At 38.5% G+C, this 15,472-nt stretch overlaps 1 protein-coding gene across 5 annotated transcripts in view; it reads left to right on the forward strand.

Annotated features, from left to right (window-relative positions):
* LOC145349074 (actin-binding protein WASF3-like) overlaps positions 1–15,472 on the forward strand; it is a 79,492-nt gene that overhangs the window by 2,978 nt on the left and 61,042 nt on the right. For 3 of the 5 annotated variants that reach the window (XM_080197380.1, XM_080197384.1, XM_080197381.1), the window contains 2 exons: positions 14,114–14,204; positions 14,513–14,674. In XM_080197380.1, coding sequence (XP_080053506.1) covers positions 14,542–14,674 — 133 coding nt within the window. In that variant the 5' untranslated portion in view covers positions 14,114–14,204; positions 14,513–14,541. The remainder of the gene's footprint in view (positions 1–14,113; positions 14,205–14,512; positions 14,675–15,472) is intronic. The other 2 variants (XM_080197382.1, XM_080197383.1) reach the window with 2 other exon arrangements.

Consider the following 15,472-nt stretch of genomic DNA (forward strand, 5'->3'; position numbering starts at 1 on the left):
AGGGTAAATACATGGGGTAATGGGATAGGACCTGGGTGGAATTGTTGTCAGTGCAGGCTCGATAGGCCAAATGGCTGCCTCCTGTACTGTAGGGATTCTATGATTCAACATAAAATAGTCTATGGTGCTTCACAGAGGCAATATAAAACAAAATGAGTCATAAGTAGATACTTGGGCAGTTTACCAACACTGGTTCAAAGAGGCAGGTCTAAAGGAATGTCTTGAAGGAGGACTGCATGGTAGAGAAGCTTATGGAGGGAATTCCAGAGCTTAGCAGACAGCTACAAGTCTAGCCACCAATGGTAGAGCAATTAAAATCAGGATGCCAGTATTAATTTAAGCACATATATTTTGGAGAGTTGCAATGCTGAAGGAGGTTAAAGAAATGGGAAGAGGCAAAGCCAACAATGAGAACTTTGAAATTGACATATTGGCCTGAACTCTACTACCTCACCTGCCATGGAATCGGAGTAGGTGAGAGTACGACAATGGAAATTGCCATTGACCTCGGACTGGAATTTGCAGTCTCGCTCAAGCGAGGCAGTAGAATCCCGCTCGTTGTTTAACCAGGAGCCAGTGTGTGTCAGCAAGCACGTGTTAGGATTGACATTTGGTGCCATTTAGACCACTAGCTTCAGAATTTTAGATGGCCTTGGTGGAGGCCCAGTGATATTATCACTGGATTCTTAACCCAGACACACTGCTAAAGTTCTGGGGTTAGAACAAAATACTGCAGATGCTGGAATCTAAAACAAAAACAGAAAATGCTGGAAAATCTCAGCAGGTCTGACAGCATCTGTGGGAAGAGACTAGACATTTGAGTCTAGATGGCTCTTCATCAGAACTGTCATTCTGATCAGTTCTGGTGAAGGGCCATCTACGCTCCAAAATGTTGGCTCTATTCTGTCCCCACAGATGCTGTCAGACCTGCTGAAGTTTTCCAACATTTTCTGTCTTTGTTGTATAAAGTTCTGCGGATCTGGGTTCACATCCTGTCATGGCAGATGGTGGAATTTGAATTCCATAAAAATTATCTGGAATTAAGAATCTACTAATGACCATGAAACCATTATCAATTGTGGAAAAAGCCGTCTGGTTCACGATTGTCCTTTAGGGAAGGAAATCTCGCCTACATGTGACTCCAGAGCCACATCAGTTAACTCTCAACTGCCCTCTCAACAAGGGCAAGTAGAGATGGGCAATAAATTCTGGCCAGCCAGCAGCACCCAAGTCCCACGAATGAATGAATAAGTAAAATAATAAATTAAAAAAAAATGTGGCAGGCCTGTCAGGATTGCATTTGAGTGGTTAAGTCTGGAGGTAACAAAGGCATGAAAGACTGTTTCAGCAGCAAATCAGCTGAGGCAGGGTGGTGGCAGGATATGGAAATAGTCTTGATGAGGAGATAAGTGGCTGAAAGCTGGTCTTGGGGAGAGCTGTGACCTAGAGATTGTGAAAGCTTTGTTCAGCATTAGGCAACTACTCAGGAATGGGATGGAATCAGTGATGGGTACCAAAGGCAATATCTTCAGTCTTCCAAATATTTAATTTAAAAAAAATTGTCTTCATCCAGTGGTGGATGTCACTAAGCAGCCTGATAACTTAGACACAGTGGCTGGGGTTGGGGGGGAGGGTGGTGTTGAGAGAATTAGTGGTGCTATAGAATTGGATGTGTCATCAGTGTTCGTGGGGAAACTGACATCATCTTTTTGGGTACTATCCAAGGACAGGATGTAAATAAGAAATATGAAGGGTTCAAAGTATTTCTTTGGGTGACTCCAAAAGTAAATTTGAGGAAATGGAGGAGAAGTCATTGATAGTAATTCTCTGGTTATGATTAGATAAGAATGCAGCAAGGTGAAAGCAGTCTCACTCAGCTATACGATATTGGCAAGGCATTGGAAAAAGATGGTGTAGTCAACTGTGTCATAGGTTGAAGATAGATCAAAAAGGATAAAGTGGGATAATTCCCGTACTACTAAATGAAGACCACTCCACTCCCATGAGGTGTGGTGATCCTCGGGTTAAATTGCCACTAGTCAGATCACCACTTCAAAGGGGAGAGCAGCGTATAGTCATTTGGGATTATGGCAACTTTACATTTACATAGGCCTGTCCTTTTGTATTGTATGATTTAATCCTTGGTAATCAGTAACATTCAACTCACTGGGAAATATCATCTTTCACTCATCAGTACCCTGGGTGTTACTGAACTACAGTAACATCATTCAGCACCCCTCAGCACGTCTGCTGTCAATTACGTTCCCTTAACCCTCCTCTATCCACCACGCCCCCTACCCCTTCAGCCTCAAGCTGTTTCTTTTTATCATTTCTTTCAATCTGTTTTTATCAGAGGCTTTATTTACTTTTAAAACTAAATTCGTCTTTAAATATACTTTGTAGCCTGATTGCCATTTCACACAGAAGTGATAGGAATATGTGCTATCTTGACTAATTTCACTGCTGTTGCTTTCAAAGAGGTCCCAAATGAGTAAGTTTTAAATTCTTTTTTCAAGCCCAGCAGAGTTGAGAGTTGTGCTCCTGAGGATTCCGCACAACTGATCTTTGCTGCTGTCCTTGGCTCCCCATCCTCATGAGTGTGACATATTCCTTGTGTGGAAAGGGGTGGCTGTGGTGGTTTTGAGGAATCCTTTTCTTCCTGAATTGTGTATTGTCTTTGTGTGTGAACATTGAAGCAGGCTTTCCTTCCTTGGCAGTTTACAGTTCAAGTTTCTATCAGGGTAGAAAAGTAGTCTCCAATCTTCTATTTGGTTGTCACAGGAGGAGGGAGTTGAGGTAGACTTCCCTTCTGCACTGTGCTTCAGTTTTGCTCTGGGTGCTGGTGTGGCTTTCCATTCATGGTTGAGTTGGTGGCTACTTTGAAGTTTTTAAAAAATTTATTTATTAATCACAAGGCTTGCATTTACATTGCCATGAGGTTACTGTGAAATTGCAGTCACCAAAAAAGTTTCAACTTAGTGAAGGTGAAAGGGAAGCTCCATTTAATTTACTTATGGGGCTACCCCAATGCCAGTGCATTCCAGGGATGGCATTGTTTGTGATTTTTTTTTTTATTTGGGTCTTGTGGCAAACATATTGCCAAAATGGACCATGTCTTGCGTTGCTATAGCTTTGGTGCTTCCATACATCATTTTCATAATATGGAAGTAGGTGCTCTTAATCAAGATGTGATTTTTCTTCTGTTCCAATTTTCATATCTTGGACTTGAATTAATACTTATATGTTCAAGCTTGGCCTGTTCAAAGGTTATCATCCTTCATGGGTCTCCCTTTACAGTTCATCACAAGCTAACACTGCCTCTTGGCGCTGCTGGAATTATCACCTGTAGGAATTTGTAGCACTTGCGAAGTGTTGTCAAGAGTCAAGTGGGATTGTTTTTCACTTTCTTTGAGTAATTGTATACCAGGATTTTATACCAGTTAATTGCTGATCATTTGTTTTAGTAGATTGGTATTTTAGATGTGTTTTAGAGAGCAATTGGGTAATAAGTGAGAAATGCCCATGTCCCATGAAATAATTTTTAAAATGCCACCTTCAGCATTCATCCAAGCCCAATGACAGATGCAAATTCTAAATGTTTTCTAACTGCAGCGTGTCATCTCTAGTTAAATGTCCAAAATACTTCATGAAATGTATGATGTGATTCAGATTACATTCCTATTCTGTTCCTTTGTTGCCATCACACTAATGATGTAATACTTATAACAAATATATCATGTTTCTTGTAAGGGGTATGTTTAGAATTCAGATCTGTTTTATCGGATACCAATTTGTCTAAACTTTTTTAAATTAGTAGCTGGGAGAACAAGATAAGTACTCATTTTGGACATGGCACATTTGTTTAAGCAGAGCTAATGCATTTGTGTTTACCCCTGGCATTTTAGAGAAGAGTTTTGATTAGGTTAATTGAAAGGGCTCAAGGACTATTAACACAGGATGAGCAAGCATGCCTGTGTTTGGCTGATTTTATTTTAAAAAGATCTTTGAGTCTATAAGAGAAATATTGCTTGAATTGGAACTCATAATGATTGGTTAGCAGTTAAGAAAAGTATTTAGTCATGTGTATGTACTGTTCAGTTGTTAAAAGTTGAGCTAATTCGTTTAAAGTTTATCTATTTTCAAATAAAATTTGTTTGTTTTGATCAAAGCTCCCTGGTTTGTCAGTAGAATTGTGGCTGGAATCAGGTCCTCACACTAATACCAAAATAAAAAATTGTTGGGGTCTAGCCTGGCTTTCTGATATATGTTGGGGTTTCTCATCTGGGGTCCAAACAACAGTATTGTGCAACATGCACAACAGCCTTAAATCCGTTTACTTGATTTTCTTTCATGGGCTGAATTCACTTGTGGCAATCTTTAGATGACAGTAAATATATTTTAAATTAATTAACTTCGTTCTGTTGAAACTACCATAATTAAATACAATAACTGCTTACTTCACACCCTCTGATCTTTTTAGAACCAAGTTTCTTATTATTTGCCATTTTTAGATTATAAGAGAATACTGTTCTGTTATGACATATTATTGATCATAGAGTATAAGTTTTTTTACTCTGACTCTACAGTGAATTGCGGGAGACTAACTGTTGCATGAAGTAATGTTTATGGATAATATCGAGCCATTTGTTCAGGTGTTAATGTTTAAAGAGGTAACACATTCAAAAAAATCTGTTACAACAGACAGAACAGAGAATGGCACAACAATAAATACAAAACATATATTAGAGCAGGGAACATGTTGGGCCAAATCTTACAGTCTGTGGATTATGGAAAGCTGAGCGTTGAGACCCTTTAAAAGACTGACACAATGACATTTGGGAATTGCTTAGGAAGTTTAAATTTGGCAGTTCCCCTACTCCTGAGACCCCTGATGTCTCTGACTCTGGGAGTTAAAGTTGTAATCTTTGAACAGTTCCACAGTACTTGCTTGGGTAGTTATCCAGGAAATGGTAGATTAAAACCTAGTCTAACACCTTAATAACTATATAACTGACTCCCCATCAACCATACCGTTATTTTCTCAGCAAATTCTAACTTATTATTTGTTTTTCCTTTTTAACAATAATTCTGGACTCCCCTTTGTACAGTTATTTACATCCTGCTGGGGCATGGTTCGAGAGATACTGACCTTGGGTTAATTTGTTTCCAAAATATTTTGAGGATAATTTAATCTGAACTAGATGCAGTGTTACCTGATAAATTTCTTGTTTTTTGTGAATCTTGTTTGTAAATGATCATCGGCATCATGAAGATGAATGTTATGGTGAAGAATGTTGCATTCCACTTCACTGTCTAACAGCATTGACAATGTGATACTGGAGGTTGTTTTGGGATTAAAACAATCAAACCAAATTAAGCAGACTAGAGGTTGTTTATAGCATATCTGGGCTCTACAATCAGCAACAATCCGTCACTTAATGCTGAACTCAAAGCTACAGCTGTTATGTCTAAGCCAAGTAAGAAATTTTTTTTTAATTAATTCAAGAAATTTGCTGGCTAAGCAATGTAAACTGCCTGTCCTAATTACCCTTGCGAAGGTGGTGGTGGGTGGACTTGAACTGCAGCAGTCAATGAAATATAGGTATGCTCACAGTGCTGCTAGGGAGAGAGTTCAAGGTCTTTGAATGAATGGCAGTGAAGGGGTGGCAATATGTTTCCAAGTCAGTGGTGAGTGGCTTGGAGGGAAGTTTCCAGGTCCTGGTGTTTGAATGTATCAGTTGCCATTGTCTTTTCATATAATAGTGGTTGTGGGTTTGGAAGAGCTATCTAAAGAGCTTTGGTGAGTTCCCAGTAATGCACTCTGAAGATGGTCCACACTGCTGCCAATGCGTGTCGGTGGTTGACGTAGTGAATATTTGTGGATGGGTTATTAATCAAGCAGGCTGCTTTGTGGATGATGTCAACCTTATTGTGTTGTTGGAACTGCACTCATCCAGGCAAGGACAGAGTATTTCATCACACTCTTGACTTGTACCATGTAAATTGTAGACAGGCTTTGGGGAGTCTGAAGGGGAGTTAATCGGCATAGGATTCCTAGCCTCTGACTTGCTTTTGTAGCCGCAGTATTTATATAAATAGTATAGTTCAGTTTCTAGTTGATAGCCCTTAGGATGTTTGTAGTGTGAGATTATGCATTGGTAACGTCATTGCATGTCAGAGGGCGATGGTTTGTATTTCACTTGCTGGAAATGGTCACTGACTGGCACTTGTGTGGCATGAATATTACTTGCTACTTTTTAGCCCAAGCCTGGTTATTGTATTGTTTGTTGCATTTGGACATGGACTGCTTCAGTATCTAAAGAGTCACAAATGGTGTTGAGCATTGTGCAATCACCAGGTCAAATGTTACCACATGATCATCAAGTACTCTCCCTGCTCAGCGAATAAATTAATATACATCCATGTTGAACACCACTTGGGAATGCACAGAGGTTGGGCTGATCTCAATATCCATCACCATGGTGGCTCAGTAGCGCCACTATTGACTGAGTTGAGCATTGTACAATCATCAACGAGCATGCCCGCATCTGACCACATGAGAGGAAGGTCGTTGACAAGGCAGCTGAAGATGATTGGACACTACCCTGAGGAATGGTGTAAAGACGACTGGCCTCCAATAGCCACAACCACTTCCCTTTTATGCCAAGTATTACTCCAACCTTCCGAGAGGTGACTTTGTGTGAAGACAAGACTTCATCTCCACAAAAACTGTGCAGTGGTCCCTCCTGATACTGTCATGGACAGATACATCTGTGGCAGGCAGGTTGTTGAGGATGAGGTCAACTATATTTTCCCTCTTATTAGTTCCCTCACCACCTACCACAGACCCAGTCTAGCAGCTGTGTCCTTTCAGATAAGACCAACTCAGTCAATAGTGGCGCTACTGAGCCACCATGGTGATGGATATTGAAATTAGCCCAACCTCTGTGCATTCCCAAGTGGTGTTCAACATGGATGTATATTAATTTATCAGCTGAGCAGGGAGAGTACTTGATGATCATGTGGTAACATTTGACCTGGTGCCCTGAGACTTTGAAGCCTTGAGGTTGGGCACATCACTGCGGATGGGTCTCTTCTGTTGGTGGGACAGGGCATACCCAGGAATGGTAATGGTGGCTTCTGGGACATGATTCCATGAGTATGACCATGTTGCTTGACTAGTCAGTGAGACAACTTTCTAAATTAGAGGTCTTTCCAGGGTCGACAGAACTGAGTTTGCTGTTGATTTTTATGGTGCCTAGGTAAATGCTCAGTGGTCCAATTTGAAGACTCGAGCACATTGATGTGGATCTGGAGTCACCTTTAAACTCTTAAAGATAAAGAGAACAGATTTCCTACCCTCAAGGGGCATCAGTAAACCAGATGGGTTTTTCTGACGATGGTTGTCAAAAGTTAACTTTTGCTTCTAGATTTTCTTAATGGAATTCAAATTCCAATATGGTAGCATTTGAACCCTCGTCCCTAGAGAATTGCCTTAGGTCCCTGGATTACCAATCTACCGACAATACCACTGAATTCCAAACCACTGCAAAGTGAGATAATCAAACTGAGATTCTACCAAGTCTGTCTCTTCTGTGTGCTCCTTTTTTATAGTGGTAAGAACAAATGTTGGATAAGAGAAAAGGCTGAGCAGTTTCCATCTTTGCTTTCACAGGCGTATTATTATTCTTTGACAAGACAAGGTCATGCACTTAGAGATTCTGGAGCTAATTCCATCAGCGTACACTCACTGACCAGCTAACAATATCTGTGTTGGCTAAGCCATATTCATCAGATGGATGGTCGCTGTATATTTGAAAGACCTTGTGTACAACGTGCTAACCATTGGGTCACACTTGCAAGAGAGAGATTGGCAACTCAGAGTCTGTAGCCTCTAAAGACATTGTTTGGAAGGGCATAGGAAGAAACATGCAGAAATGAAAAGCTCAGTTTGCTAAGTAAAGGATAGAGAGAAAACAGAAGCTAGCGCATCGTGCATCTTTTCAGCATACTGTCTTCGTCTGCAGCAAAAGTGGCCGAGAGTCTCATTCCAGAGTGGGACTCCTGAGTCACATCATGCAATTCTTGACATAGAATTGACCACCATGGTGCAAGCCTTTGTCTTCTGAGACCAGGCTGCCACCATTAAATGGCTAGTTACATTATACTACCCCTTCGCAGATAATTATCTTTACAACCTTAGTTTTTTTTTTGATGTATATTTTTAAATCCTGGTATAGTCTTCGGTCCATGATTCATGTGGTTCAATATTGTTATTTTTACTGGAAGAGCCACACATCAAAGTTTAATGTTGAACCTTCTTGTGTTTTTCAGCGTGGTAGAGTGATATGGAGAATACTGCATGTTGAGGGCAATGTATTGCAATCCCTTTTGATTTGAACCTTTAACCACTCTTTTGATCTTAAAGAAGTGAACCTTATTGATGAACTGAAGATGCAAGTGCAAAATCAAATTAACCCCCTAAAATTATTGACCCTTATTGTGGGTCAAACTACAGAACATGGACTGCAGTGATTTAAGAAGGCAGTTCACCAGCACCTTCTCGAGGGCAACTAGAGGTGGCCAATAAATGATGGCCAACCAGCAATGCCCATGTTCCATGAATGAATAAAATCAAAAGGTCTAAATTTAGTCATTGAGTTAATGCATGAGCAATTGTTTGAAAACAGAAAAGCTACATTTTTGTTCTGCTGTACCAGTCTGCCTACAACCATGAAAAAAGTCTGACTGGAGGATCTGACACAGTTGTTGCTGAAGGTCCTTTTACCTCTGGAAGAGTCCAGGGAAATTGATGCTGAAAATGATATTCTGTTTCTCTGGAGACCATAAAAGTATGAAGTAAAATTGACTTTCCATCAATCAGCAGAGGTGATTGTGGGTATTTGGCAATGTTGCAAACCTCCCTGTAATATGATACCAATATATACTGATTGGGAACAGTTATAAATTTCCACGATATAAAATTGTAATTGAGCACTTATCAATATGACATTGGAATATTAGGCAACTGTATGCAAACTGGTTTCAGAGTATTTAAGTACTTGTTTTAAGTAGGTGTAGGCTGCAGTTGTATATGATTAGGAGGCAGGTGCAGGTTAAATGATTAGATACTTTTTGTATTTGTGGTTCAGTTGTGTCTCCTCCTTTCATATTTGACCTTTTATTTTGATTTTGTAGAGGAAGTGGAAAATGTGCCATTCCTCAGCCCTGACATCTCTCATATTGAACTTAAAAATTGCATGCAGCTGTGGGCTGATTTGTGATATATTCATCTTTTGGTTCATATTCATATCTAAGGCATAGAAATCATAATTTTGAGTTTTGGATAAATGCCAGATAGCAAGTTATGCACTGCATTTTAGTACTGTATACCGGGGGGAAAACCTATCTTTTGAAAGGGTGGTCCTTTTGGCAGCTGTGGATTGTCATGTGCACAGGACACATGAGCTATTTAAAGCATAAAACTTGATTTCCTTTATACTGAGGAAAGGAACTATTTCTGGTTATACTACTTGGTAACAATTGATTTCAAAAGAATCCACCATTTCTATGGAACCTGTTTCATTTTGAAATTGGCTCAAGATTCAAAGCATTTAGTTAAGTTTATTTACATGTGATACAAAACATGCGTACCTGAAATAAGAGTTTACAATCATGTTTTAAGTCATTGTTTTAAAGAAGCAGTGCTTTGGATTCAGTCAAAGTGTTCCACTCACTGGTTTGGAAACAAAATAGAATTAACTAAGATTAATATTGCTGTACTATTCAACTTGAAGCTATTGTCCTTGAGGTTTATCAAATGCACAATTTAAATTTAATGCATTGTTAATATTAGGAGACATACAACTTTTTAAAGTGCTTTTAAAAGACTCTTCATGAGGTAAAAGGAACTTCATTTTTATAGTTAAAATTTCCAGCTGACTTCCTGTTTATTGTAACCTGTTATCGTCCATGCTTAACACCAAATAAACACACATCTTGCATGTTAGGATGACCTAAAGTCTCATTCTTTCTATTGAATTACATCTCTGTTTTTGAAGTTAAGAAAACTGAGGTTGCTTTTACTAATTGTACTAATTTTATCTTTAACAATTTAGCCTTATTGTGTAGTATTATATCCAGCTTAAATGTGCAGACTTTGTGCTGATTAAGAATCAGGTAGTACAAATTCTTCAGCAATTTGAGAATTTGCTTTAAAAAAAAAGTACAAATATTAGATATGCATGATTACTTACAATCTCCACTGAATTCAGTTTAATGCAGGGACATGTGAATAACACTGTGGCTGCATGCGGCTCCAGGTCCCTGGCAATCCAAGCCCAATAAACCAAGTCATGTTTGTGTTTCTGTTTCTTATCTGCTGGCTTGTTTTGAACTTTGTAGGCCTGAAAAGCTGCAAAGGGCAGCTACATTGATGGCAAATAAAATGTAAATGAGTACAGCAATGCTGGTTAGCATCAGCAGAAATACTATAAGAAAATTAATTGAAGCATTAATTCAGACTCATTCTCATCCATGGCATAGGAACTAATTGATAAGATGCACCTGGTCAATGTGATCTCAATCACCTGGGAGCCAAGAGGTGTTAAAGATCCAGATGGACACCAGTAACTTTTGAAAAGAATTGAGTCATGAGATTTCATGTTTAGACAAAAATTTTATTGTTCAAGAGTTGTACAAGTACTACAAACGTGACACTATATTTTGTAATAAATAACTTCTTTAAGCTTGAAAATTTCAACTCTTTCTAGCTGAGAGTTCCTCTATAAATCAAGGTGTGCCACAGCTTTCAGAAATTCTCCTCAAATGTTCCCACTATTCTGAGGCAAGTGATTTCTTAGGTCCTTCTACTAGCATTCAGCTTGGCAACCTTCTAACTCAAGCATTCATGATTGTGGACAACCTGGCCCAAACATGGACCTCACTGCATTCTTGTTTAGTGATTCCAAATCACACAACTACAAATCTGAGTGTCTCTTTCTGTGAGAAATCATACAGATACCAACCCCCCTCAAAAAAAAAAGGGTACCCATGAATAATCTACTTCAGTAGCAACGTGACATACCTAGGATGTTCCATATAGAAATCCAAACTAATTAACTTCAGCTTCAAAATATCTCTGATTCTGTGGCCCATGTGAATAATTTAAAACTGTTGTGGGGATAGTTGTCTCTACCTCTTGTCTCTACCAAGCTCAGAAAGGGGTCACCCATTGTTTGATGTTTTCCCACTTCTTTCTCTGACTTTATTTAATAAACATAGGCTATCCTTTGATTACTTCAGACTTCTCAGTCCTGAAGATGTTTGATTCTTTTTATTGTCACGTAGGTTAGTATAAAGTGAAAAGTATTGTTTCCTGTGTGCTGTACAGACGAAGCATACTGTACATAAAGAAGAAAGGGAGAGGGTGCATAATGTAGTTTAACAGGCATAGCTAGAGTATATAGAAAAATCAACTTAATACAAGGTAGGTCCATTCAAAAGTCTGATGAAAGCTGGGAAGAAGTTGTTCTTGAGTTGGTTGGTATGTGTCTTCAGACTTTTGTATCATTTTCCTGACAGAAGAAGGTGGAAGGGAGGAGAATGTCCAGAGTGCATGAGGTCCTTGATTTATGCTGGCTGCTTTTCTGAGGCCACAAGAAGTGTAGTCAGTTTATTGCTTACATTTCAAAAATGTCAATTCCCAAACTAAAAGTTATATTCCTGAACAATATAAATCTTGAAATTATAGGAAGCTTCCAATGTTTCCTCTTTCCTTTCCCTTAGATTATTCTTCCCAAGGAGATTATCTATCTATGGGGGAGGTGGAGATTTTGTTGGGGGTACCTATAAATTTATACAGACAAAAAAAAATTGCATTTGTACGACACCTTTCACAACCTACAATGTGTCCCAAAGTGCTTACAGCCAATCAACTACTTTTGAAATGTAATTGTTGTTGTATTGTATGAAACTCAGCAGGTAATTTGCACACAGTTAGTTCTAACAAACAGCAATGCGATAATGACCAGAGAATTTTTTGTGATGTTGATTTGAGAAATAAATATTCATCAACTCCTGATGCAGACTGGAAAGATATCGATAGACAAGTATTCACACTTAGCTTACATTGCCACTGGCACATGTCACATAAGCTGATATCATGAATGTTAAACAGAGTTGATGGCCCAACTGGCCTTTTCCTGATTCTTATTTTTATATGTTGGTAATGTTTCAGAGCTGGAAGGAGACATTCCTTGTGTTGGAGAACATTACAAAACCCCTGATCTAACCTGAGACGATGGCTTGGGAAAATTATAGAATCATTAGAAAATGTATGGATTTTTGGGAGGGAAAGAATATTATGGGTATCCCAGTTTTTCACTGGAAAAATTGTGTTGCGTGTGAGATGAGATAGATGTTGGACCAGCAACCTGACAACATCATGGAGTTGTCATGGCATGTGCTGGAAAGATTAGTGATGGATGTCATCAATGTGCATATAGAAGTTGGTGTTCATGTGCATGTGCACATGTGTGTATGTTACCAACGGACAGTACTTAGAACATCCAAAAAAGGTGCCAAATAAAAAAAACACATGATTTCCCAGTGAGAGGAGGAGAAAAGTCAGGGGGAAAGTCATCTTTGACTTCTTTTCTATGCTTCCATGTCTTTAGTAATTAAATAGTTTTACAAAATTTGCCCAATGTGTTATAATCGAGATAGGAGGTGTGCCTTATCTCCGTAGTTCCACTATTCCATAGGTCACAGTGCTTACTTAAAATCAGTTCCCCAACTGGCTGTATCAATGCTTTATCTATAAATTTCAGAATGACCCCTCAATACCAAGGCTTCTTGAATAAACAATTATTATAAAACCTGACTTGTCAAGTTGAGGGCAAGGCCTACTATGAAATATAAAAGTGTAATGATTATTCTTTACTCTTTCTAAATTCACCAAAAAAAAGGAATTCTGCTTAAAGGTTAAAAGTCAGTGGCTTAAAGAAAAAGAGTAGATGAAGGAGTCCTTGAAATGGTGTCTAGTTTATGGTTGATCTTTCTATTGTGGTTTGCAAAATAATCGGTGATTCTTGCACTACTTTCCAAGTGAACTTTGCAGATAACTTGTGATTTTTTTTTTCTTTTGGAGCAATGTCCATTCACTTTTTTTGCTTTTGGAGTAGGTTTGGAGCTTAAAGGACTGTTGTCTTCTTTACCCCAGTAATTGACCTTGTTTTCTCCTAAAACCAGGTTCCTAATTTCCCTGGGCAGGCATTGTTTTTCCAAAACTATAAGCTGCGTGTGACTGTTTTGGAAACAGTCCACCAGAATCAAGAGGTTTTCAACTTCTTCAAAACTGCTTAATTACCTTGTAACATGCTGAATTTTCCAGGAATGGCAGCAACCAGAATATTTGCATGAACCATTTAAGGGATAGTTTATTTTTATGTTCTTCGTCCTTGACTAATGTTCTTAGCCCTTGAAGATGAAGCACTTATGACACTTACTAGGCCTGTGAGCTGAGGATTGACATGTATCATACAAACCAAGGGGTAGAAAATGCATAAAATCTGTATAACAGCGATGGGGTGCACTTATTTTGATTTTTGAATGAATGCACGATTACTGGTGATTGATGAACATGCTGTAAGAACGAGTTAGAATATACAAAGAAGAAGACTTGTCATTTACCACCACAAAAACATCCAGTAATGAAGTTGAATGTTGATTCGTTAATTCTTTCAGGACACAAATCTTATTTGAAGAACATTTTCTTATAAATGTTAACTTGTACAAGCCCTTTTTTGAATAGTGTATGGGTTGTTTATCATTGGAGTTTAAGTTCACAACTCTACTAGTCATGACAGCACAACTTGTATATAACAGCAAATCCGTTTTACAGTAAGCAGTATCACAGTAGACCCGCTGCTGTGAATATAAAACAAAACTTAGACTTATAAAAAGCCTTATTATCGCATGTCAAAGTGCTACTTTTGTTGAATTACAGTGATTGTTATGTTAGACATTACGGTAGCCATTTCTACTTGTACATTTATTTGGTTGTTTAAGTGTGGTGAGTTCACAGCTGTATTTGTCAATTGTTCATAAACAGATATTCCAATTTCCAGGCAAGCTTTCTTCAGCAATGGAAGGTACCATTGGCTAGGTACAATCAGCCATTACAGTGAAAACAGGGTTAACAGGTCAGTAGCTCTCTCATTTCCATAATACTTTTATCTGCGAGTCATTTGTTGTAGGCAGTGGAATGGTGACTTAACATCAAAAGCTGTGTTTCTTAGTTCACATGTTTGCCTTCATTGGTAAATATGACTTTTACAATATTAGAACCCATGCAATTCATTTTCTCAAATGTAAAGGGTTTCAGCTTCATTGCTGTATGCTACAAAGGTGGCAGAGATGTTGTTTTGTCCAGTTAATATGTAGCCAAATGAAATGAATGGAAATAAGTTTGTTGCCTTGTCCTCTTGTAAAATATTTTGTTTGTTTTTAGCAGGTACTGTTGTACACTCTGAAGAAAATATGCCATTAGTAAAAAGGAATATTGAACCCAGACACCTCTGTCATGGTGCTTTACCTGATGGAATTAGTAATGAACTGGAGTGTGTCACAAACAATACGCTAGCAGCCATCATTCGTCAGCTCAGCAGTCTTAGTAAGTGTGGATGTCTCTTTTTTTCATAGTTTGTTAATTTTAGGTCCAAATAATGGCATTAGTTGATTGTTGTCTCAAAAATATTTTATGTAAACGTTGCATAATGTTACAAACATGGTTAAAGGAAACACTTTTCTCATTTGACTGGCCTGAATCGTATCACTGGTGGAGACTTTTCTGTTAGCATAGGATATCAAAATTCAGAACTTGAAAGAGATTGAAGTCTTGCAGTAAATTTGTTTGCCTTTAAATTATATTGACCATAAATCAAGAGGTACAGATGAGCTGTGAAATATAGTAAAAGTCAATAAGAGGTTTTTGCTCTTTAACACATTTTGTACTTTTGTTTCACTTGTTTTTTTTCAGGCCACACTTCTGTTCATTGTAATAAAAAAGAGAATATTGTGAAAATTAACACTGATCTTAAATTTCACTGGCAGACTGAATATTAAGCTATCTCCAGAGGATAGCATTGCTGAAAGTACATAGTCTTCAGTCAGATCCTGAAATGCCTGATCAATGCATTCACTATATCTAATTTAGAGTTCTGCTGATGGCAGTCCAGCTTAACCATAGATCCACATTAGTAGTAAAGTAATATTTGTGATGTATTTATGGACAGCATGGTGGCACAGTGGCTAGTATTGCTGCATCACAGTGTTGGGGTCCCATGTTCAATTCTGACCTTGGCTGACTGTGGAGTTTGCACGTCCTCTCTGTGTAGGAAACCCACACTGGGTGCTCCTGTTTGCTCCGACAGTCCCAAAGATGTGCAGGGTAGGTTTATTGGCCATGCTA

Source organism: Carcharhinus amblyrhynchos, chromosome 10 (genome assembly GCF_965287045.1).
Source record: "Carcharhinus amblyrhynchos chromosome 10, sCarAmb.v2.hapA, whole genome shotgun sequence".
In the NCBI taxonomy this organism is placed as follows: domain Eukaryota; kingdom Metazoa; phylum Chordata; class Chondrichthyes; order Carcharhiniformes; family Carcharhinidae; genus Carcharhinus; species Carcharhinus amblyrhynchos.